The sequence below is a fragment of the Rana temporaria genome, chromosome 1, assembly GCF_905171775.1.
Source record: "Rana temporaria chromosome 1, aRanTem1.1, whole genome shotgun sequence".
In the NCBI taxonomy this organism is placed as follows: Eukaryota; Metazoa; Chordata; class Amphibia; order Anura; family Ranidae; genus Rana; species Rana temporaria.
The window spans coordinates 437133622-437159795 of NC_053489.1; the positions used below are offsets into that span (position 1 = coordinate 437133622).

A 26174-nucleotide genomic window follows, 5' to 3' on the forward strand; every position below is an offset into this window, starting at 1 on the left:
CGGTCAATCTGACACTGTGGGAACCAGTGACACCAATACAGCGATCACTGCTAAAAATATACATTGTCACTGTACTAATGACACTGGCTGCGGAGGGGTTAACATCTAGGGCGATCAAAGGGTTAAATGTGTGCTTTTACCAAGACCCCTTTCACACCGAGTTTTTTTTTTTAAGGAGTTTTAGCGCTAAAAATAGCACCTAAATACCACCTGAAAAACTCCTGCCCTGCAGTCTCAGTGTGGAAGCCAGAGTGCTTTCACACTGAGGCGATGCGCTGGCGGGACCAATCCAAAAGTCCTGCTAGCAGCATCTTTGGAGTGGTGTGTTTTAACGCTCCTTCCCATTGAAAACAATGGGACACCGCGGCTATACCGCCAACAATGCGCCTCTTCAGAGGCGCATTGCCGGCGGTGTTAACCCCTTTTTCAGCCGCTAGCAGGGGCTAAGACCGCACCTCTAGTGGCCAAATACCGCCGCAATTCCGATGGTATATCGGCGCTATACCGCCACCGCACCTCCCGGCCTAGTGTGAAAGGGGCCTAAGGGATGCAACGGTTTTTATTTTACATTTTTTAAACAAAAACCGCCACATCCCCACTGACAAGAGAGCTCTGCATGGTTTAAACATGTAGAGCTCTGTCCTGTCTTTCTCCTCGACCATCAGCGGGTGCCGGCATTCAACTATTGGCTGGTGCTGTGTCAATGGACACAGAGCATAGTTTAGGATCGAGCTTGCAAATGTGCCAGTATAGGAAGTAGCTTCCTATGGTGGCAAACAGAGAAGAGGAAAAGCCCAAAATGCCAGTGGAGGACCGGAGCTGCTCTGTATGACATAACATGTTTGTTATTTATATAATATACAATAAAAAAAAAAACACCCACACACATACAAAACTTTAAGGCCATAAGCTTGAATGATAATTTATCCGATCCATTGAGAAACGTTGGGATGAGAAGCTGGTATTGGGACAAGCAGGAATGACAAAGGGGTTAACTTACTAAAACTGGGGTGTACAAAATCTGGTGCAGCTCTGCATAGAAACCAATCAGCTTCCATGTTTTTTTTTTGATAAAGCTTAAAAAAATGTTTGTCAAGTCTGAAGGTTTTTTTTTTTTAATACATTTTATGCATGAAGGTATATTACCTACTCTGGCAGCATCCCCCCCAGTGCTTGTCTGAGCCCGATCTTCCTCCAGCGATGTGCAAGACAGTTTAGACTCTCACTCCACATTGGCTCCCACTGCTGTCAATCACAGCCAGTAAGTTAATGAGGAGAGAGAGGGGGGGTGGGGCCGAGCCATGGCTGTGTGTGTGAATGGACACAGAGAGCCTTTGCTCAGGTGCCCCTATTGCAAACAGTTTGCTTTGGGAGCACTCAGCAGGAGAGAGTGGCCAGAAGCCCTGGAAGGGGACCTAAGGAGGTTTGAACAAGCTGAAGTCAGAAGCCGATTGGCTACCTTGCATAGCTGCACCAGATTTTGCACTCTACAGTTTTAGTAAATCAACCCACAGTCATGCTTTCTAATGGATACAGTAGCTGTGAGGTAGACATGCACAACTTGAACTACATTCAGAGAATGAAGAGAAATCTCCTCCTGATGTACTACAGACAGAGGGACAAAAGCACCAAAATAAATAAAAAGAAGGTTTAGCTCTTAATACTACCTTGTCCTTGTGTAAAACCAGAAAGGGCTCCTTGTAAAACAAGGCTTCCAGTTCAAACACGCCTCACAGGAGGTGATAAAAACAAGGAACACAATATTATAAGTGTGGAAAGGGGAATATCTTGTGTTCAAAGGGCTGGTTTTGAAGTGCCATGAGAGCCGAATTCAAATGCTGCATAGACACTGGTGGGTGCAGAGAGGTACATCTGAAACGCCCTCTACAAAAGGTTTTAATGAATGACTGGCGAGGGCTAGGAACCTCAAAATGGTACTCCAGGCCAATTGTTTATCGGATAAGAGGTTGCACATTTATTTATTTTACATATACTGGCAGTCGGGTATTCAGGCTTATATAAGTAGCAGCACCTGTAATAAATTACATTTTTACATATATTTAAAATCTGAGTTTCACCTAAAAATTGAACTTCCGCTTTTCAGAATCCTCCCCCCCCCTCCGGTGTCACATTTGGCACCTTTCAGGAGGGAGCAGATACTGTCCAATACAGGTATTTTTCTCCCTCTTCTGGGCATAGATAGCCGCAGTATCCGCGGATATCTAAGCCCGATTGTAAAAAGGTCAGGATTCATGCCACATACGAAGTATGCCTTCAATGTGTGATGCTAAACATTTTGGGAGATGGTGTTCTACATGATGGGCAAGGAGTCCAAGTCGAAGAAGCTTTGTCCCTCAAGACCTGGCTTTAACCACTTAAGGACCCCTCACTGTATATATACGTAATTTTTTTGAAGATGGATATCTCGGTAACAGCAGCAGCTGCTGCCACGACCGAGGTATCCATCTTTTCAGTGAGCGGTCCTCTAAACCAGGGATAAGCAATTAGCGGACCTCCAGCTGTTGCAAAACTACAAGTCCCATCATGCCTCTGCCTCTGGGTGTCATGCTTGTGGCTGTCAGTCTTGCTATGCCTCATGGGACTTGAAGTTCTGCAACAGCTGGAGGTCCACTAATTGCATATCCCTGCTCTAAACGATAATGGCAGATTCGCCGCGAGATCACCGTTATCGGCAGCGGGAGAGGGCCTCTCCGCTCTACCGCCGCTTACCGAAGCCGTTGGCAGCGGCAGAGGCGATCTGGTCCTTCCTCCTGCTCGGCTGGGATACGAGTGAGGGCAAGATGGGCCCCCACCCGTCTCTCCATAGCATAGCATGGTGGAAGCGACGTCAAAAGTCACTTACGCCCATTTTTTCAAATGACTTTTTTTTTTTTTTGCATTTTAGTCTAAATATGGGATCTGAGGTCTTTTTGACCCCAGATTTCATATTTAAGAGGACCTGTCATGCTTTTTTCTATTACAAGGGATGTTTACATTCCTTGCAATAGGAATAAAAGTGACCCATTTATTTAAATAAAAACAAAATAAAAATATGATTTTTTTGTACTGTAAAATCCTTTTCTCTGAGTCCATGGACAGACACAGCTCCTTAAATCTTGACACGTGGGTTATGTTCCCTGGAGAGGAGAGGACTAGGAAAAGGAAAGGAGAGGACTAGGCAGAAACATGTTAGATAATTAAAATACATGTTACATTAACAGAGTTGAACAGCGCCGCCCAGGGGGCAGTCCCTCCAGACATAACCCTCCTCACTGCAGCATGCAGCCTCAGTTCGTAACAAGCAGTACAAACCTAAAAGGGAGGGGTGGGTGTTGCGTCCGTCCATGGACTCAAAGGATTTTACGGTGAGTACAAAAATCCTATTTTCTCTTATTGTCCATGGACGGACACAGCTCCTTAAATCTTGACAAGTGGGACGTCCCCAAGCAGTGTCAAAAACGAGGGGTGGGAAATATATCAGTAAAACCAATTGTAACTTCACCCCAAAACAAGCAGAGATCCTCAACGGAGGAGGTGCAACTTTAAAACAGCTGCCTGTAAAAACTAGCGGCTGAAAGAAGCATCAGAAGATGCACTCACAGCAACCATGTAATTTCTGGAAAAAAACGTGAACGGACGAGCAAGTCGCTGCCTCGCAAACCTGTGAGACCGACGCATGATGTCGGAAAAAAACCCAGGAAGCACCAATTGCCCTGGTCGAAAGTGCCGTGATCAGAAAGGGGGGCCCGCCCCTTAAGAGCATAGGCCTGTATGACAGCCTGCCTGATCCGAGAAATGGTGGTCAACGAGACCGCCAGGCCCTTTTGTGGACCAGACAGCAACACAAAAGAGTCAGATCTCCGAAAAATAGAGCCGTAGCAGGCTGGTACACCCACAAAGCGTGTACCACACCTAAAGTATGAAAGGCAACCTCCGTAGGATGCGCCGGCCAAGGACAGAAGGGTGGAAGAACAATGTCCTTATTCCTGCGAAAGGCCGAAACCACCTTCAGAAAAAGGCAAGGTCGCGGGCGCACCACCACCTAATCCTTATGAAAGATCAAGCATGGCAGCTTGCAAGACAAGACCGCCAACTCAGAACCCCCTCTAACAGAGGTAAAAGCAACTAAAGGGACCACCTTCTGAGATAGTGTCAAGAGAAAATCTCTCTGAAGTTTCCAAAAGGAAGGTTCCTGAAGAACCGAGAGCACCAGAGTCAAAACGCATGGGGGAAGAGATGGGCCAAGAGGGGAAAGTATATGAAACCCCCTGCACAAAAAAGGGACCCACCAGGGAACGGGCCGCAAAAAGGCCACTGAAAGAACACATCCAAGGCTGAAATCCCAAATGGTACTTTAAGCAATTTTTAGATCCACTCCAAGCTGTAAAAACAGCAGGACCCTGGACACAGAGTACATCCGTGAATGTCACTCCATCTCTTCGCACCAAGAGATGTAGGCCTGCCAGTAGATCATCCGGAAGAAGACCACCGTGCCCACAGCATTGTTGAGATGACCGAGTCGGACAGACCCTGGTCTCTTAAAGTCTGGCTTTCAATAACCATGTTGAGCATGTCAGTGACTGTACAACAGGAGGAAGCATGGGCCCTTGAGATAGAGGGACCTCCTGTCCTGGCAACCACCAGGGTACCTCCGCTACCAGGCGCCCAATATCGGCGTACCAAGGACACCGAGACCAATCTGGAGCGATTAGAAACATCGGGATCTCCTCAGCCTTCACTCTGTGGAGCGGCCGAGGAAGCAACTACAATGGAGGAACGGCAAAAGGTCGCCGATACAGACCCCACATGGCCACCAGCGCGACTGACACGTCTGTACCAGATCACTAGACCAGGCCACTAACTTCCGACACCCTTGCAGTGGAGACGAGCGGCCAGGAGATCCATGCCCTGCGAGGCTCACCTTCTGCAAGGGAGCCGAAACACCCCAAGCACAAAGACCAGTCGCCCTGGTCCAGCATCTGGCGACTCCAGTAGTCCGCCTGCCGGTATACCTGATGGTAGACCGAAGCCATGGCGTTGTCCGGCTGAAACCAGATCGGACAACCTTGCAACCTCCGACCACGAGAAGCATAGCCTGATCACCTAAAACAGTAGGACAATGAACGGTAGACAGGGTCCACAGCACCTGGTATTCCCAGGCAGTCTCCCACCCAGGCACTAGCCAGGCCCGACCCTGGGAAGCTACCGAGACCAGACGAGAGCGGGCACATTCAGGGAGGTGTGGCCGTAAGTCCACACAAGTCCAGCGACTCAGGGCCGACTGGACCCCTCAGGTGCCACCACAACCCGTGAGGCTGGCATCCGTTGTAAACACCGACCAATGGAAAGGAAAAAACAACTTCACGAACCGAAGAGTCGGGGATCTCCGTCACCAACTCAGAGACTGACTAGGTGGCGCACCAGAATCTGACAATTTCAGAGACAAGAGATTTGTTACCACCTGGACAGTATTTTCCCCTGGAAAACCAGAGTGTGGAACTGGGCATACAGTACCGCCTCAAAAGGAGGCTACCCACAGGCCCCGGACCAGCAGGTTCCCGGAGAGAAGACAGATTGCGTGATGCCAAATACCTTCACCGCAGACTGAAGAGGGGAAGAAGGACCTTCGCCACAGAGGAGTCCGGATCAACCCTAGATACTCCAACGCTGAGTCGGAACCTAGCATGCCCAGGATTTGAACCCTGGGTCTCACACATGGAAGCTGGGCTTGCTGCCACTGAGCTACACCTTCTGGCCTAAATGTTTAACACCCACCCGAATCTTCGGAGGGTCTGAATGGGAATAACACATCCACTAGGTCTGAGACAGAAGCTGCTCTCAGAAGAAAGTCGTCCAAGTAGCCAATGAGGCAAAGCCTCGCTGTCCCAACAAAGTTAGGATAAGTGTGAGCTCCTAGCTGAAAACCCATGGTGCCGACGCAAGATTTAAAGGGAGGGCAACAGGCTGACAGAGACCCTCTCTCATCACGAAGCACAGAAAAAACATTGACATGCATGTATGCGTCCCTGATGTCCGAGGATGCCAGGACGTCCCCCGGATGGAGCGCAGCTACCACCGAACGAATGGATCCCATGCGGAACTATCCGACGTTCACAAAGGTATTCAGGGCCTGAGGCCCATAGAAAACCCCAAACCTCGCGTCCTGCAGGAAAGGTAAAAATTACCCTGCAGCTTAGCAAGACCCACACTGCCCAAGGCAGACTGACGGGCTGGGAGAGGAAGACACGAGGAAAGTTCTTCAAGCCGCCCCTCCCACCTAGAGACAGGGAGGGAAGGCTACATACATTGGCAGGATTTGGGTGCCGGCATGATCGGCTTACGCACCCAGGGACGGATTAGTCCCCTCGGCCTGGGAGGGTTGCCCATAAATAATACACACACACATATAGTATGTATATTATGTAGGTGTATGCACACATGCCTTTGGAGGAAACCCACACAGGGAGCGACAATGCAAGCTCAAGGCAGATTGGTGTCAGTGTCTAGATTCAAACCAATGACTCTCTTGCTGCCAAGTAACGGAGTTAACCACTACACCACTGTGTGCATAAAACCCTTCCGAAACAGCCAGGTGCGACGGTAGATCCTCTGGAAGAAGACTGCCAAAGCCCTGGATAACAAGGGCACAGCATTCAATGAAGCATCACAGACCTATATGAGGCCCTGGACCAGCTGGTCCGCTAGCCTAAAAAATTCGGGAGAGAGTCTGTGCTCCTCCACCGTCTGGTGCACAATGCTCACTCTGAGTGACAGACCCCACAGAGTAGTGGCCACAATAGGCCGCAAGACAGACCCCAGCATGGTAAACATTGAAAGGGTCAGTACTTCGGATCAGTCAGATCCATACAAGCGGGGCCTCCCGCAATAGGGAGAATGGTCACCTATACATGACACCCGGAGGGTCCACCACCGGAGAAGCCCACCTCTTGAAAGGGGCACTGAACCGCTCAGCGGTGAGGGACAACAAAAGCCCTCAGCGGCTTTTCTCATACCGCATCTAAGAAAGTAACAAAGAAGGGCACAGAAGGGAAAAACCTACACAGAGCGGTCTGATTTGTGTGATCCAAAAAAGACAGAGCCCTCGGCGGAAACCCAGCTGCACTATTAAGCGCACCCATACATGCCTTAACCTGCACCGACCCAGGTACCTGGTCCGCGGCTCCATGACAGAGCATTACCCAGGGGTTAACGGGGGGAGGGGGCACTCTTTAAACCCCCGCCTGTCCACAGTCCGCCCCCCACCCTGGCACAAAAGTGTCAAAGGCCAACAATAAAGCCTCTGTGGGAATCCCAGGTGCCAACACCTGCTGCTACCACCAGCATGTTGGGGAAGGATCCAGATACTGACTCCAAATATTAAAACATTTACATACTGTGTATGTATGACATGTAGGTGCATCAGCATGCAGCCGCCACCTGTCCTTACAATAAACTGAAGCTCCTAGGGCCCTATTCAGGGCCTCTCACCCACTTGCTGCGCTAACCAGGGGTACACAGGGGACTCACCTTAGGAGGAGACTGCCCATCGCTGCCGACCGCTCTCAGCACACGGCGTGTTGAGAGGAAAAGAACTGTGAAGGACTGTGCAGCATCTGAAGGGACCTGTGTGCACCGTAGGATACAGCACTAGGGGTCAGGACTGCACAAAGATGGCCGCCGAGCATTCCGAACGTGGCCACAGGAAAATGGCCGGCCGCAATGTAAGCTGCGCAATAGCGTGGCGGTTACGACAAAATGGCCACCAATGGGAGTTTTCAATGTAATTGAAAACCTCCCAAAAAATTGCGCCGGCCAAATGGCGGCAAAACGCTGCATTTAAACAGGAAAAGCCTCCTAGGGCTTTTACAGTGAAACCCCTTACAGGAAAGTACCCAGTACAACAACAAAAACACCAGATAACACAGCCCCCCCCCCTCAGGAAGCCCCCCCCCCCCCCCGGGACAGCGGCTTTAGCAATGCAGCAGAGGGAAAGGAGCAGGGAAGGGAGGAGAAAAAAACCCCCGAACCCCAGGAATGCCAAGCCGTACCAGCCCACCGAAGCGGGAGGGACTGTACTTACCCGTCCAAGGGAGGACTCGCTGATGCATTCCTGACAGAGCTACAAACCGCAATGGAGGTAGCTGTCGGCCTGTCCACTGTGAGTGAGACAACACCACAGCCCATTCATATGTGGACCTCGGAGCAAAGCTCGCCAGCCACCCCAGGAGCCATGGGGTATGGTGTGGCAGACCCAGCCTCTTTGCAAAGGTGTGCCCACACTTGCTGGTCGGACTGAGTAGACTACAAGGATCTATATTATCCAGCCTGTCTCAGCCGACAGATAAAAAGATGATTTTTCAAGAAAAGGTAAAAAAAAATTCTCCTCAGGGCGCTGGGCTCAAAGGGAGCCATACGTCCTCCTTTGCTAGGCAGAACGAAACTGAGGCTGCATGCTGCAGTGAGGAGGGTTATGTATTTAATTATCTAACATGTTTCTGCCTAGTCCTCTCCTGTAAACAGGGAACATAACCCACTTGTCAAGATTTAAGGAGCTGTGTCCGTCCATGGACGATAAGAGAATTGTTTTTTTTTTTAAAGCGCCCCGTCCCGATGAGCTCACGCGCAGAAGCATATGCGAGTAGCGCCCACATATGAAAACGGTGTTCAAACCACACAAGTGAGGTATCACCGCGATTGTTAGAGCGAGAGCAATAATTCTAGACCTCCTCGAAAGATGCAACCTATAGAATTTTTTAAACGTCGCCTATGGAGATTTTTTTTTTTTAAAGTAAAAGTTTGACGCCATTCCACGAGCGGGTGCAATTTTGAAGCGTGAAATGGCGTAAAATTCTTTCACAATATAAAAAAAAAAAAAATTGGGCTAACTTTACTGTTATTTTTTTATTCAAAAATGTGAATTTTTTCCAACAAAAAAAAAAGTGCACTTGTAAGACCGCTGCGCAAATACGGTGTGACAAAACGTATTGCAATGAGCGCCGTCGGGTTAACAGTGTTACATCAACTTGGTCAAATCTGAATCTATAAAAGGGATACCAGAACAACCGCTATCTTGATCGTGTGATGCAGACAAGGAAGGGGTTTAGGCAAGAAAGTTGTAGATCAGGTTGTATGGATTTCACAGGGCCACCAGAGAATCCACTGCTTACACCAGAAAAATCTCAGCAACAGGAGACAAACCCATCTAGTTTGTTGTGGATTCTGGAGGCCAGGAGATACACATCTAGGGTTCCCTACAGGTGACACAGGTTCTGGAAAGCTACCAGGTAAATGAACCATCCCTCCTGGTTCAGGCGCTGCCGAATTAGGTAGTTAGCTTGACAACTGTCCATGTTTGGGAAGTGAAATGCAAACAAGCCTGGACCGTGAATTATTTACTTCTCTTGCCACAGCAATTCTTATGGTTAACGTTTGCCTGCGCCATGCCATTTTCTCACATCCGACTGATCAGAAGACCCTCCAGTCAAAATGCATATGATTAAGAACCAAATTGTTTGAAGCGCCAGAATGTTGATTTGGGAGTGAAGACTCCTCCAGTGACTTAAGCTGGATACACACTATACAATTTTTGTTCCATTTCCTTTAGATTTACCTTGAACTATGTATTGTAAGATTGCATACAAATTGAAAGTGTTTAGGTTCAACCTCATGTTATATGGTTTTGACAAATCTAAAAAAAAAAAAAAAAAAAATTGTATAGTGTATGTATCCAGCTTACGTCCCCTGTACCAACAAGGTGTCTATGACTCCTCTTCAGCCTGTAAGGCTGGTGTTCATTGGTGTGATTTTCCAAGAGATCAGAAGGAAGGATTTCTCCAACTTCAGAGATGGTTTCCTGAGAGCAGGATAGATACATTTTTTTCCTTGGTGCCAGGAAGCTCTGTTTGTCCAGAGGCTGAACCAATTTGCCTCAAAATGACTCAGATAAGTTGTAGACTCTGGCTGTGTCCAGGATCAGACCCAGATACGATAATGGATTCTGCAGGTTCATGAACAAAAGCCATTTCAAGGTCTGAACTGGCAATGCTAAATTATTGGTCAGAACCTGTGGTGACTGCTCCTCCTCAACCAGAGATGCATTGGCGCTATAACAAGGCAAGCACAGGGGATAGAAACTTGGTGAATATAAGAGCTGTGGAAGACAGAATGAATGGCAGGGCCATGACCTGGAAGTGCAGGAAAACTATGGGACAGAGGACAGATGTCTACAGAGGCTAGAAAATCTCCATAATAAAAGAAAGCAAAGCTAGCACTGGTGTATCACATACAGAACTTTTGGGATCAAATAAGGAAATTCATAGCCATGAGATCTAAAATGGGTTGGAAATAAACCCTTGAAAACTAATACAAGAACCGAGGCAATAACCTCTAGCTCCAGAAGACCCAATGGCTACATGGAGGTACTCTATTCCAAGCAGTGACACCAGGTGGTTAGAAGACCTGATAGGAGAAAGGCATTGGGGAGTAGAACTATACATTCCAAGACAATCTTCCATACCCAGGTATCAGATTACATCTGTCCAAACATCCTCAAAAAGGGGGGGGGGGTTCAACTGGAGGAGTTCTCGGCACAAAATCACTGATAGGAGACTCACACAGGTAATAGGATGGGAAAAAACCACTAATCCATTCACAAAGTAGTGGCATTTACAATAGAAGATTTGTGTTGAGTACAGCTAGATCCTTCTCCATAAATGTAAGTTTGGCTGACATACATCAAAGCCAAGGAAGGTTGACATGCAGGACCTGCAAGAGATAACAAGGGTGGGTGTCACCACACATTTATAGGAGGACCCTGAAACACCACGGCATCCTCTATTAGCAGAACTTTATTTAGGAATGGGCACTGCGGGAACAGCCTACTTCTTAATAAAGGCCTCCTCAACCAAGTATTGGACCTGTTAAATATTTGGAAGGTGGAAGTCAGTCAGCATACAGAATGTCTGGAATTAGCACACGCAAAGTTTTAGTAGTTCTAGACACTCCAGGCTCTCAGGAAGATTCTTGAGGGGGGACACTGTAGGCTGCCCCAGAGATGTTAGAGGATTGTGAGCCAGAAAAACCTGTTTAAGGCTCGATTCACACTAATGCGTTTGACGCATTTTGCAGAAATGCAGGGAATTTTTTTTTTTTTTTTTAACATGGGTTCCTATGGAACACGCTCACATAAATGAGTTTTTGTGCCTCTGCATTTTTGGAAAGGGTCGGGGACTTTTTTCCCCATGATTTGCATGCAATAGACCCACATTCAAAACACAAGTGCCACGTTTTGCATTTTTTTCTTCACACTGTATATAGCTGGTTGCTAAGGAGAGGGCCGGGAAGCTGGCCGCCACGTCCTTCACAACCAATGAGTCATCAGTGGGCTTCGCCGCTGAATGTAAGAGGAAAAAAAAAAGGGGGGGGGGGAGAAGTGTAGTGTAACAAAAAGACAATAGACAAGTCCTTTATTAAAAATGTCTTCCTCATCCAGGGTTCTCCCTCTGGTCCTCTCGGTCTTCTTTGTCCGGTGTTCTTTCTCCGCCGCCGCTCCCGCCGAAGACCCTCTTTCAATGCTGCATCCCGCTGATCTGTCCACAACAATGTCAAGCATTTCTTAGATAACTATGGGGTGTGGCCATCGGATGATGTCATCCGGAGGCTACGCTCCCTTGTGACTTCACTGCTGGGGCATGATGGGTCTGTGACATCACAAGGGGGTGGGGCCTCCGGATGTCATCCGATGCCACGCCCCATAGTCATCATATATATATCTATATATACGCTTGGCATCATCTCGGATAGATCAGTGGGACGCAGCAGCGGAGGAAGAACACCGGACAAAGAAGACAGGAAAAAGAAGACGACCAGAAGAAGCAGCGGGAAAAGAAAACCGGAAGAAGACGATGACATCTTTAATAAAGGACTTGTCAAAAACTGTATTGTCTTTTGTCACACTACATCATTTTGGTGAATGGGTAGGATGTGCCCGATATCCATTTACATGGGGGGCCAGACTGCGACAACCAATGGCCAGGGTTGTCGGTAAGAGGCCCTTGTCCCCATCAACATGGGGGCCCCAAAGCACCCCCCCATGTTGAGGGCATACGGACTGGTATGGTTCAAGATGGGGTGCTTTTTTTAACCAGTCCCCTCCTCAACAACCAGCTATATACAGCATAAGAAAGAAAAAAAAAAAAACTAATTGCAGCAAAAATGTGTGTCCAAAAACGTACCAAACAGCAAAAAGCACTGCAGAAACACATGCATAGATGTGAAATTGAGCCCGAGACTGCTCCTCTTGTGTTTGGAATCAAACATGTTGCACCTCAAATGGAATCACGTAAAAATACCTTGGGCACCTACAATCCAACTGCTAGAAGGTGACAAGGTCACTATAGGCAGCAGCCAGGACTAACCAACATGAAACCGCACATCTCTTGCAATAAGAAGCAGTGGCAGGAATGCACTACCTCACAATGAATGGAGGAAAAGAGTGCAGAGATTGTGTGCACACCACTAAACCTAGTAACACAGTAATCAATTCTTCAGTGCTTTAATCCCTTACGTAGAGATCAGCGGAAAAATAGGGTGTAAAAATAGTTCTAATAAGTTCAGAGAATGGGTCCTTTGGGCCTGGAAACTGCTCTGCGACTAACAGTACACAAAGGTCTGGAAAGCGCCCCAAGCAGAGCCCAGTGTCTGAAGGTCACATTACAGATAGGCCCCACAAATGTGCTCCCTAGATGGGGTCTGGGTACAGCCTCCAAAACTATTGCTGAGGATACACCAATCAAGATAATTGCAAAAAAGAGTAGCTTGAGCAGCATGTAGTCTTAAAGAAAAATAATTTATATTTCTAGTTTGTAAGCTCTCCGATTCCTGCTGTATTGTAATTGTACTGTCTGCCCTCATGTTGTAAAGTGCTGCGCAAACTGTTGGTGCTATGTAAATTAGAGTTGTCCCGATACAGATACTAGTATCGGTACCGATTCCGAGTATTTGCGGGAGTACTTGTACTCCCGCAAATGCCCCCGATACCTAAATAGAATCCCCCCCCCCCCCCCCGCCAACGCTACGCCGCGTCCCCACTGCAGCCGCAACTTGGTTAATACGGGCGGGGAACATTACAGCTTTCATTTGAATAGCTGTAGTGTTTCCCGCCGCGCATAGACACCCCCCCTTGCTCGGGTGAACTGTCCAATCCCGAGCAAGAGGGAGTGTCTATACGCAGCGCGGTGCGAAAGACTACAGCTATTCAAATGAAAGCTGTAATGTTCGCCGCCCGTATTAACCAAGCGGCAGCATGTAGGTAAGGGGGACATGGCTGCATATCTGTGGGGGGACATGGCTGCATCTGTGGGGGGACATTTAAAAAAAAAAAAAAAGTATCGGTATTCAGTATCGGCGAGTACTTGAAAAAAAAGTATCGGTACTTGTACTCAGTCCTAAAAAAGTGGTATCGGGACAACCCTAATGTAAATATTGCATATTATAATAGATAGAAAATTCTTAATTTTCGATATTAACGATACTTAGAAGAGATTTTTCTGCGTGGATCTGTGTAATTTGGTATAGGGCACACACCTGTGTAGTCGTACCCCATTTTAGATAGTGGGTCTAATGGTAACAAAATTACAACTACAGCTTGAAGAACAATATGCTTGAAACGGTTGTGCTTATTTGTGTATGTACATTTGAGATGAAAGACTTTAATGCAAGATTGGGAGATCTTGTTCTCATTTCTCTTGGAGAATGATATAGAGATCTCTGGTAAAATAGTTAAAAATGTCTTAACTTCTCATAAGAGAAAAGATGCCCATCCCCTAGGACACTAGCAAAAACTCATGCATGCTGGGAGTGGGAAGGGTTATACTCGGGTGATGTTTTTTTTCTTGGTTTGCCAATGTCCATATCTTCCTGTAGGAAGCTGTATAACCTAACTTTCTAAATCCTGTGACATTCTACAAATAAGGAAAACTTGTGTTTCGATATCCTTTAAGTATCTCAGATGACACTCCAAGTCCAAACCTGTCTAAACTATCCCACCGGGAAGCTGTCAATGCAGACAGCCAAATCACAGGTGACGGAGGCATTTACATTGAGGTAAGTTTGTGTCAGCATATGAGTAGTCCTGCAGCGGTTCGTCTCTTTGCCCCGCTGGTCCAGTAGTCTGTGCTACTCGTTTCCCTGTAGGAGCCATCCACCGGCTCAGTGTGTGGTGGTGAGCCCAGGGAGGAAGGCACAGCCTACCAGACCAGCATCCAAAGACACCACTGCAGGACTACTCCTATGCTGACACAAGCTTACCTCAATGTGAGGGTTTTTAATCTTTGTTCAATTAAATACTATACTGTCTGCACTTAGAAGGCACCTTTTACCATGCTTTTTTATTTTTTGGGTGCTTCAGCCTCCCACAAGAGGCCTGCCCTGAGCTGTAGACTGTCTACCATTTCTACTGGATATCATCCACTCTACCCAATGTATGATTAACTATGACTAATGTATGACTGCCATACTATCCCATCCTAGACTTATGGTTTCTGGCATCCTTGATTACAGTTTGCACCATTACCACCATCCCCTTCTGGCGGAGGCATTCGCCACACATATACATGCCCCCTGCATACTAATGGCTACAGAGCGTGAAAAGCCTCCGATGCCTGTGGCTGTCAACAGCTTCCTAGTGGGATAGCTCAGACTTGTGCCCAAAATTGCCTGAGCTCATGCTTAGTGCTGACATGAAGAGACATACTATGGACAAGTTACCATCCTACAGTGGGAACTATGGAAGAGAAGAGTTTATTCTAAAATGAATTTGGTGAGGCAATGTGAAATGTTGCAGTTACACTGCATAGGGTACAAATCACAGTGCTGTGTATTTATTCCCCACTTATGCAGTCGCCTTACCCTCATCTTCTGCTCTAGTGACGACTATAACATTTTAGATTTATTATCACTTTGTCATATTGACAACTGCATTAAAGTGTGTATAAACATTTTTTACCTTCCTTGAAGGTAAAAAATGTTTAAGCATCGAATTTGGCCTAATTAAGCCCCTTATATTTACCCGAGCCTTCATTCGATCCAGCGCTGTGAACATCTGCAGCTTTTCTCTCCCCTCAGTTCTGTGTCTCACTGGCTTTGCTGGGGCACCAGGAGCCATTGGCTCCCAGTGCTGCCAATTAAAAACAGTGATGAGGGGGCGGGGCAGAGTCCCGCTGTCTGTGTCAATGAACACAGCAGGGGGGCTCAGAAGCAAGCATGCACGAGTGCCCCTATGGGAAACGGCTTCCCATGGGGGGCACTGAACAGAGAAGAAGCACCAGCGTGGGACCCGAGAAAAGGAGGTTTGGGGCGGCTCTGTGCAATTCCATTGCACGGAGCAGGCAAGTATAGAGATATTAAAAAAATAAAAGCTGAAATTATAGAGCCATCAGTGGCACTTAGCATTACACAGATCAACAGAAGTCAATTTAAAGTGGAACTTAAAAAGCGCTGTAAACCTTCCTGTTTTTTCACCTTAATGCATCCTATGCATTAAGGTGAAAAAAACGCTGATAATTACTTTTGTACTTCTATAAGCTAATGTTGAGATTTGTGTTACTCTGCTACACTTGACACCTAAACACACACAATTAAAAAAAGGTAGTCCAATACCAGAAGTAGCCCCATCAAATTAGAAAATGCTAGTTGCCTGGATGTTATGGTAAACCAAATATATGAATATTTTGAATCAGACCTAAAAATATGTAGATCAAGTTTTAATTTTCCCAAGCTTCAATTGCTCAATGCTTGTTTCAGGTCGCTGACTGCAAATATTGAGGCCAAAAGGCAGCCAGATGACTTCCTTTAGAAAAAGCAGGTTAACAGAAGCCCCCAGGGGTGTGGCCGCTTAGGTCACCTTCCCAACCTCTAGCCTAACTGGATAAGGCATCAACATCATGATATCTGTTCAATGACAGGAGAGCCAACCATAATACTAAACTAAGAAGCAGCATGCATACATCACAATAATGACTGGTCAAGAGTACAAAATAATTTGAACTATGTATTTAGCTATCTGAAAATGTATGCCAATAGCTAAATACAGCTATGGGATCACAGAACATGGTGAGGACACGGGCAACCTTCGCTGCCGGAAGTTTTGACCAAGTGTCGGATGGAGGCTTTACTGCTTGAAGCAGAGAAATAATGAGAGGAAAGCAGTCAGGCAGTTGCAGGGAACTGTGTTTATTTAAACTTAGGCGATTCCCCTGCCCACCACACAATAGTATTCAGGTACAGCAGGACTGCCTATTCTCCCCATTTTCCAGAAGCCTGTTTTCGCTGAAGGGCTTGATGGCCCTGTACCAAGCTTTCTTGTGAAGATAAAACTTTGCAATTGTTCTTCCAGTGGAGCATCATCTTTGTAGAAGCAGGCCAGTGTTCACTTTAGCTAGCCTGATGCTAGAGAGTTGCAGCCAGAGACAAAGATTTCTTCCAGGGTACAACTTTCAATCACTGAACATTTTTTTTTACGAATGTAACAATATATATCTAACAGAGTGCTCACTTCATTTTAAGCTAACCTCTAATTCTGTACACTATTCTTAATGCCATTAGTTAGCTAGCTTTTGAAGAGGAAACCTTTAATGAGAGCAATATGTGGGCTACCATGGCTGACCTTCTGAAAATGATAGCCGTTGTTAAACATAATATCACAATCAATGCCTGGTGGGCAGAATTTTCAAGGCAGCAATGGCAACTTTTATGCCTCTCATAATTCTACTATATTTTTGTTCAGAACCCAAATCACAGAAGGCTAAAAATGGTCTTATGGTTTGATTTTGAACTCATAAAATTTGAACATCCAAATTAATAAAAATCAGAAGCAAAAGTAAATGTGTAGGATGTCATAACCTAAAAAATCTACCATGTTAATATCCTAACTGTATCAAATAGAAGATACAAGCATTTAATACATTGAAACTGTCAAAAGCCATAAAAAACACCAAAAAGGCAAAATGTAAGCATTTGTGGAGTCACTGAATGTCATCAGCTATGCAGATCACACCAAGAATATCAGCAGCTCGTGGGAGAACCCTACTGGCCACACAAATCATAGTGACTCAGGTACATGCGGCAGCCCTACCCATCTAATTGCATAAAGACCTGCAAATTCTATTTCATCTAGGGAAGAATTGTTTATGTAAACCAAAGACCGTCTCTACAGACATTTTTTTACTTCACCTGAACCACATCAAATATCAATGTTTCTAAAGAGATGTATAATACAATTCTACAAGTTATGTAACAGATTTGACTGTATTTCTGCTACCACCACTTGCTAGGGAAAAAAACAAAAAAAGGGATCCAGGAAGGACAAAAAGGAACTTGCGCTTGCGTGTCACTACTACGGTATATTCAACTCTGACACACACACACACAATACAACTGTTGCTTGGTTCCCAGATTAATCTGCTGAGAAATTATTGGTTCTTAAACATTTTCTTCAACTCTACAGTATATTACATAAACCAATTAAAGTGGAGGTTCACCCTAAAAAAAAAAAAAAATTCTAACATTACATCCAGCATACGAACGACATGTAAAGTATGCTATTTTTTTTTTCTCCGTACATACCGTTTATTTTCACCCAGGCTTTCAGGTTCTGATTTCCGCGGGACTGGGCGTTCCTATTGAAAGCTTAGCCGATTGACGTCTAGTGAAAATCTTCCCACGGCGCATAAAGCGCGTCAGCAGTTTTTCGTAAATAGCCGACCTGCGAGTCACCGCTATACGGCGCCTGCGCCCGCCGTGTAGAGCGGACTGCGCAGGCGCCATATAGAGCCGGCTCGCAGGTTGGCCATTTACGGAAAACTGGTGACCCGCTTTATGCGCCATGGGGAGATTTTCACCAGACGTCAATCAGCTAAGCTTTCAATAGGAACACCCAGTCCCGCGGGAATCGGAACCCGAAAGCCTGGTCGAAAATAACAATTAAACGGTATGTACGAAAAAAAAAAAAAAAATATATCAGCATACTTTACATGTCGTTAGTATGCTGGATGTAATGTTAGAATTTTTTTTTAGGGTGAACCCCCGCTTTAAGAAGCATGATATGTAAATTTGAATCTGCCATTTAAAGCTGCACTCTCGTGAAATGTCTAAATACACCATTGATGTACACATATAGGGCTGGTGTTACCTGCCAAAGGAGGTGCAATTCTGTCCACTTAATTGTGAGCTTTACAAAGCCCTGACAAACAGCACCCCAGTTGCCAGACTATACTTTGCTACTGTCAGGGATCATTCACACAGCCAACTAGGGCCATAAGCCACCAAGAATCAGTGTTCCACCTAGGTGGGTATGCACAGGTGAGTGCAGACAGCAGCCTGTAAGTGTTAATGACAGGCTGACATGCGCCATGGCTGTTTGCATGTAACCACACTTCTGGGCAGTTACATGTGTTAAGGGACAGATGAACAATCCAGGACAAAGGCATGTAACCAATTGGACATACAGTTATGTGTGAAAATCCAGGGCACCTGTTAGTCTGCTGGCTACAGCTGTTTGCAAACACCTGTAAATAACCATCCCTCAGAAGAACCAATTCTTAGCAGTATATGGCTCGAATCAGCTGTGTGAATAAAACCTTAAACAACACACATAGGTTGCCCTAAAGCCTTGTACACACAATCCAATTGTTGGCAGGGGATTGTTTGTTGACAGACTGTTGTCCTAAAATCTTACTGTTTGTACGCTCCTTTTGACAATTGTTGTCCAATTTTCCACCAACAAAAGTTGGATGACAGGCAAGTACATTTTTGGCGGACAACGGTTTGACGTCTGATTTTCGTATGGTCAGTACACAAATCCATCACACAAAAGTCAAAAGTACAAACATGCATGCTCGGAATCCATGCTCACCAAACACGAAATTAGCAGAAGGGACCCAAAGGGTGGCACTCAAGAGCTGAAATTCCTCATAGTACATCACTACGTTCGTGTTTGTGGCACGACAATTGCGTGTATGCAAGACAAGATCCTGGCACATGCCCGTTTGACAAAAAAAAATAAAAAATCAGACGCTCGGGTGGCAACAATCATACCGTGTGTACGAGGCTTAAGCCTGTCCCTAGACAGAAAAAAAAAGGTAGCTACAGGTTGGCTAGGTCACCTCTATACCCTCTCCTTCTGTTTGCAAGTTGCTTGTCAGCACATCAGCATTGCTACACACTTGACTGGACCTGTTGCGTTCATTTTTTTCCAGGGAATTCTGATATTTACATGTAATTATAGGAGACTGTATGGTAAATCAAATTCAGGTCTTTACATTCGCTGCATTAAAATTACATTTAGGGCTCTATTTATCAGCTCCCCCCAACAGTCACTTTTTTAACATAAGATTTGTGTGTAAAAAAGCTGTGCAACACTCACCACACACATTACTAGCTGATTGCACTACAAAGTTGTTTGTAGCTCTGAGGTCGGGTTCACACCGGTGCGACATGACACTAGTACTACTATGGATCCGATTTTGCCCTGCGACTTGAAGCCGACATACGTCCGACTTTCAATGAACGGGGATCCAACTTGGATCCCTGCCAATACCAGGCACTGTGTTTAAAATGAATCTTGAGGGGGAACTCTACACCAAATTTTAAATACAAAACCGGCATGGTTCCCCCTCCAAGAGCATACCTAAAGGAACACTAAAGGCAGATTTTTTTTTTTTTAAAGCGGATCTCCACTCTAAAGTGGAGTCCCGCTGATCGGAACCCTCCCCCCCTCCGGTGTCACATTTGACACCTTTCAGGGGGGAGGGGGGTGCAGATACCTGTCTACAGACAGGTATCTGCACCCACTTCCGGCCCTACGATACGGGCAAAGGACGGGTTTTTCCTCCGCTTCCCGTCGCCCCCCCCGTTGTATGCTGGGAACACTCGGCTCCCAGCACACAGCGGGAGCCAATCGGCGGGCGCAGCGCGACTCGCGCATGCGCCGTAGGGAACCGGGCAGTGAAGCCGGAGCGCTTCACTTCCTGGTTCCCTCACCGTGGATGGAGGGGGGAGCAGCAGGGTGACGAGCGATCGGCTCGTCATCTGCTGCGATCACCGCTGGACTCCAGGACAGGTAAGTGTCCTTATATTAAAAGTCAGCAGCTGCAGTATTTGTAGCTGCTTGCTTTTAATATAGTTTTTTAGTGGCACATCCGCTTTAAATAACAAACATGTTATACTTCCCTCCACTGTGCATCTCGTTTTGCAGAGTGTCTCTGAAACCGGTCTTCTGGGGTCCCTCAGCGGCTGTCTCGGCTCCTCCTCGCAAAAGTTTTACACCTTCATACGAGCGAGCATGGTGGAAAGCTTTTGCGAGCGCGCTCCAGTGATACAGCGTCGGGCATAGCCGCCGACTGTATCACTCAGCCCCACCCCCCGGCGCGCAGCGTCATCCGCTGTAATTGACAGCAGTGCCAGCCAATGGATGCGCGTTTAATCAATCCGTCCAGCCTAGCCAATCAACGGCCAGGCTGGGAACCGAAGAGGATCACGTGGATGCGCACAGGACTTTCGGGTGGTCAGGTAAGTAAAATGGGGGTTCGGGAGGGCGGTACCGTCAAATGTTTTTCCACCTTAATGCAGAGGATGCATTAAGGTGAAAAAACATTTACCTTTACAACCCCTTTAAAGGGGACCCCTACTCTGAAAAACGGCGTGGGGGACCCCCCCCCCCCAAGATCCACACCAGACCCTTATCCAAGCACACAGCCCGGCCGGTCAGGAAAGGGAGTGGGGACGAGCGAGCGCCCCCCCCCCCCTCTCCTGAACCGTACCAGGCCGCATGCCCTCAACATGGGGGGGCGAGTGCTTTGGGGTAGGGGGCACCCCACGCCCCCCCACCCCAAAGCACTCTGTCCCCATGTTGATGAGGACATGGTTGTCGGGGTCTGCGGGGGGCTTATCGGAATCTGGGAGCCCCCTTTAATAAGGGGGCCCCCAGATCCCTGCCCCCCACCGTATGTGAAGTATAAAAGGTACATCGTACCCCTACCCATTCACCTGGGTGGAAAAAAAAGCGTTAAAAAAAAAAAAAGAGAGAGAACACACTACACCGGTTTTTAAAGTTATTCATTAGGCAGCTCCGGGGGTCTTCTTCCAACTTCGGGGGGGTCTCCGGTGCTTTCTGCCGGGCCCCTCCACTATCTTCTTGCAGCTTTTTTTACTAGTGGGGGGGGGCCGGTCTTCTCCCCTTTCTCCTGTCCTGATGTTAACTAGACAAGCTCTCCCGCTGTAATGCCGTGTGCGTGACCATTTAGATAGGCATGGGGCGTGGTCACCGGACCGGGTGATGTCACTCGGTGACCCCGCCCATATGACGTCACAGTCCCGGGGCACGATGGGACTGACACGTCATACGGGCGGGGTCATATCACCCGGTGACCATGCCCCATGCCTATATAAATGGGCGTGCACACGGCATTATGGCGGGAGAACTCATCGAGTCAACATCGGGACAGGAGAAAGAAGGAAGACGGTGGAGAAAGAACTGCAAGAAGATAGTGGAGGGGCCCGGCAGAAAGCCACGGAGAGAGCAGAGAAGAGAGGAGAGTCGGAAGAGACCCCCGAAGTCGCCTAATAAAAAAAAAAAAAAAAAAAAAAGTGTAGTGTGTCCCCCCCCCCCCCAGGTGAATGGGTAGGGGTACGATGTACCTTATACACACACATAGGTGTGCGGCCTGGTACGGTTCAGGAGGGGGGGGCGTGTCTGGTGTGGATTTTGGGGGGACCCCCACACCATTTTTTCTGCGTTGGGGTTCCCCTTTAAACCCATACCAGACCCAAGGGCGTGGTGTTCCCCCTCAGGATCAGCAGAGCACATGTTGCAGGCCAAAGTCGGATCATGCAAGACGGCCTTTCCGACTCTGACACAACTTCAATGATATTCAATGAAGTGAAGTAGGATCAAAGTCGGACCAAAGTAGTACAGGGAGCATTTTCAAAGTCGGTCCGACTTGTGTCAGACCAGTTAAGACGGCGCCCATAGGGAAACATTGATTTTCACACGTCATGCAACATGAGCTCCCAATGTCGGAGCGTTTGTCAGACCAGTGTGAACCCGGCCTGCAGGACATTTGTACAAAGATTTGGAACGGGTGCACCTGAACAACTACCGCCATATAATTAACCATCAGCCCCAACAACAAGGTACTCCGAAAACCTCTATGCTTAACTGACTAAAGGGAAAAAAGGCTGGACTGGGCGTGACTAAGGCCTGATGGACGAAATGCGTTGGCTTTTTATAGCTGCTTTTCACAAGTCGTGATAAAAGTTTATATGTTTTAGCCAACTCCTGTGGCACCAGCCTTTTCCCCCCTTTTATCGTATGTAGTGCAAAGACCTGCCTGATTAGCCATTTTAGGTAGTTCTTTATTACAACGTTTTGGTAAATCTAAACTAAAGCTGGCCATACACTATATAGTCGGATAGTACAATCTCTTTTAGAGCTACCAAAACTAAGAAACACAAGGCCAGATCTAGACATTCCTGTTTATAAAATCAGGCAGGCCCTTAAGCAGGATATAAAACGCTTAGGTTTTTTTTTGTGTGTGTTCAACCTGCAGGTTGAATAAAAAAAAAAAAAAAAAAAACTCAGATCATTGCTCCAACACAAACAATGTGGATGCAGGAATCTCTCCCACTGCGCTATTGTATTCTGACAACAGGCACCCCCTTCCAGCCAGAATATGCAGATCATCGATGTAGCCGTTGACTGCATGCACTGATCGAATTCTGGTTTTCCAGCAGGACAGCGGTACACATGTACCGAAGTTCAGCCCGGTCGGTATGTGTATTGCCAGGTTTAAAACATTGTTTAACTACAGGTACTTCTATAGGGTCAATTTAGACAGGACCCAACTAACCTGCTAGCATGTCTTTGGAGTGTGAGAGGAAACCAGAGTACCCAGAGGAAACCGAAAGGGAGAATATGTAAACTCCAGATGACAGATGCAAAGCACATTGTACAGCTTTAGACCTTGTTCACGTGGGGTGTATCCATGTGTGTCCTGTGTGAGGAGCAATCTTATTCACACGGGGATGCACAGGTGTTCTGTGCATCCCTGTGCAAACATTAACTGGGACTCAGCAGTTGCTTGGTCATGACAGCTGCTCCCAATGTGACATCTGTGTGTGTGCACCAAACTCACACTGGATACATTCAGGCACACGCACATATAAAATTGGGAGCAGTGTCCAATTGAAACTGCCTGCTCGAGGACGCATGAAACGCCTGTGCAGGTACACACGGCTTTCACACTGACTCACCCCATGTAAACGAAGCCTTAGATTTACCAAATCTATGAGGACAAACCCAAATACTTTCAATTTCAAAAAGACCCTTGTACTACAAAGTCGATGGCGCATTTTAAAAGGGGTTGTAAACCTCAAACATGAAATGTGAAGAAAGCATATACCTCTATAGTGTGAATTTGTCTCAATTAAAGAGCACCAAATGTCACTTTTGTCTGTCGCTTTGTTCCTCTGCTATCAATATGAATCATTTCTGACAAGTTTTCCTGACACCAAGAGAAAATGGTGACAGGGGAGGGATCTCCAGCTGATTAAAAGCCTTGGATCTGTATGAACTGGGTCTTCCCTCCAATCAGCGCTCAGAACTCTCTTCACTGAGCACTTCAGTGAGACTTGAGCTCTCCCCCTCTTTTTTTTGAACTCCCAGGCAAGCTTATAAAATCTGGACTTTAAAGGATGTAGAGAAAAGACAGCAGATATACAGGTACTTATGTAGAAGATTTTTTTCATGCCTGTATAACCTGAGGCCAGTCACTTTCCTGGATATATGCAAGGGTTTACAACCACTTTAAAGCGGCGGTCCACCCAAAAGGGGAAGCTCTGCTCGTCTGCCTCCTCCCCCTCTGCTGTCACAATTGGAACATTTTGGGGGGGGGGGCGGGTACCTGGTTTTGACTGGTACCTGCTTCAACTTCCGACTGAGTTTGCCATGGCAAAGTGAGACAGAAGTTTGGACCCTCCCCCCACATGAATCCCATCGCTTAGGTGTTCACACCCATGCAATGTGATTATGGCAAATCTCACTGTTTTGTGATCAATTTCGGGGTGTCGGTGGTCCAACATTGATACCCGCAACAGATCGCATGGACACTGAGTGATTGCAATCCAGGAAACACAGGATTTGCTGCGTTTCCCACATTGCATAAGTGTAAACCAGGGCTGACTGAAACTATACAAGGACAAACCTATACAATACTTCCAATTTGTATAAAATCAGGCAGGCCCTTGTGGTACATTATTGTAAATCTAGGAGGCGACCGTAAAGGCACATTGTAAATCTAGGGGCGACTAAGGTGCATTCTAGATCCTGGGAGCGACTAAGGTGCATTCTAGATCCTAGGGGCCACAGTAAGGTACATTCTAAATTCTGGGGGCCACTGTAAGGTGCATTCTAGATCCTAGGGGCCACTGTAAGGTGCATTCTAGATCCTAGGGGCCACTGTAAGGTGCATTCTAGATCCTAGGGGCCACTGTAAGGTGCATTCTAGATCCTAGGGGCCACTGTAAGGTGCATTCTAGATCCTAGGGGCCACTGTAAGGTGCATTCTAGATCCTAGGGGCCACTGTAAGGTGCATTCTAGATCCTAGGGGCCACTGTAAGGTGCATTCTAGATCTAGGGCGACTAAGGTGCATTCTAGATCCTAGGGCGACTAAGGTGCATTCTAGATCTAGGGTCGACTTTAAGGTGCAATTCTAAATCTAGGGGTGACTGTGGTGCATTGGTCACCTTAAAGTTGTATGTGTGATCAGACTGTAAGGCAAGTGAACATGTTGGGTGAAAAGACTGATAAAATGGAGGTTTCCCTGTCTGATCTCATTCTAGGAATGTTAGCTTTAGTAAAGGAGGGAGAGGGAGGTTGAGGAGGCTGGCACGGTAACAGGGCCTCTTCCTGTGTGCTCTCACGTAACAGGTACGCACGTACACCGGGGCCCAGGACGCCCGATCTCCCACAAGGCCTTGCGGCGCCCTAGCAGTGAAGTGCCCGGGCTGAGTGGTGTATGTGGTAAAGGCAGAGCCTCCTCACACGACCTTCATATAGCCACCCCATGACCGTGCGGGCCTCCTCCTCCTCCCCCTACGCCCCTGGCTTGTTCCCCACCTCGGACACCTCTTCCTCCTCCTCGTCGTCCTGGCTGCTGCTGCCGCTATCGCTGCTCTTATCCGTGTCGCTGCTGCTGGCCGTGCGGCTGCTCCGGCTCCGCTTCTGCCTGCGGCTCCTGCCTGGGGGTCCAGCCCCGGTGGGTGAGGTCGGTAGGGCCCCGGCTGCTCCCTGTTGCCTCCGCTGACGCTGTTGCTTCTTCTTTAGCAGCAGGTCGCACATCCTGACCAGGCCTCTGGCCGACTTGCTGAGCTCAGCCGGCGCCTCGGTGGCCGCCGCGTGGTTGGCGCCGCTGACCTGACTCGGGCCTTTCCCTTCCTCGTCTTCTTGGTTTCCGACCGGCTGCTGTGGCTCCTGGGCTGGCGGTAACGGCGGCTCCATCATCATCATGTCTCCCCGGCCTCCTCCTCTCCTCAGACACTGCACTGCTACTCCGCCACGGTCTCGCGAGAGCTGTGACGTCACCGAGAACTCGCGGAGCTGCGTGGGGCAAGGAAGAGACTGGCGGCTGTTAGCACGCGATCCTAATGTGTGTGTGTGGGGGGAAATCCTTCCTCCCCTTTTAGTAAATACGATACACTTCTTTTATTGACGCACTTTGCTCCTCTCCCTTACATCGCCTTACAACTCATAACTGGCCCCTTTTCTATGCTGTACGCACTTTGGCTGGTCACGTGACACCGGCCCTCGGTATTCCGCTCACCAGTTGCACTTTTCCTCCCCTCTTGTCCCGTGGTGCGCCGTTCCCCGCCCACCGCCTTCTAGCTCCTCCCTCCCCGGAGCTGTGCGCGCACCCCGATTACGCTGAAAGAATAGTGGGGGGTGTAGGGAGCGCGCGTTTCAGGGGTCAGGTGAGGAGAAGAGAGGGACGCTCAAGTCACTAAACTACTATGAAACATGGCTACTGCTCCCCACATTTGTATTCATGCCTTTAATTCCAAATCGGTTCCAGCCTAATCCTGTCCACACCTGGTTTAACCTCTTGACCACTGGGCACTTAA

At 47.5% G+C, this 26174-nt stretch overlaps 1 protein-coding gene across 8 annotated transcripts in view; it reads right to left on the reverse strand.

Annotated features, from left to right (window-relative positions):
• The window catches only part of ANKRD17 (ankyrin repeat domain 17), a 181005-nt gene extending 155143 nt beyond the window's left edge, over positions 1–25862 (reverse strand). For 5 of the 8 annotated variants that reach the window (XM_040326262.1, XM_040326280.1, XM_040326244.1 and 2 more), the window contains exon 1: positions 25174–25862. In XM_040326262.1, the coding sequence (XP_040182196.1) occupies positions 25174–25563 (390 nt within the window). In that variant the 5' untranslated portion in view covers positions 25564–25862. The remainder of the gene's footprint in view (positions 1–25173) is intronic. The other 3 variants (XM_040326303.1, XM_040326295.1, XM_040326272.1) reach the window with 2 other exon arrangements.
• Between the last annotated feature and the right edge of the window lie 312 nt (positions 25863–26174).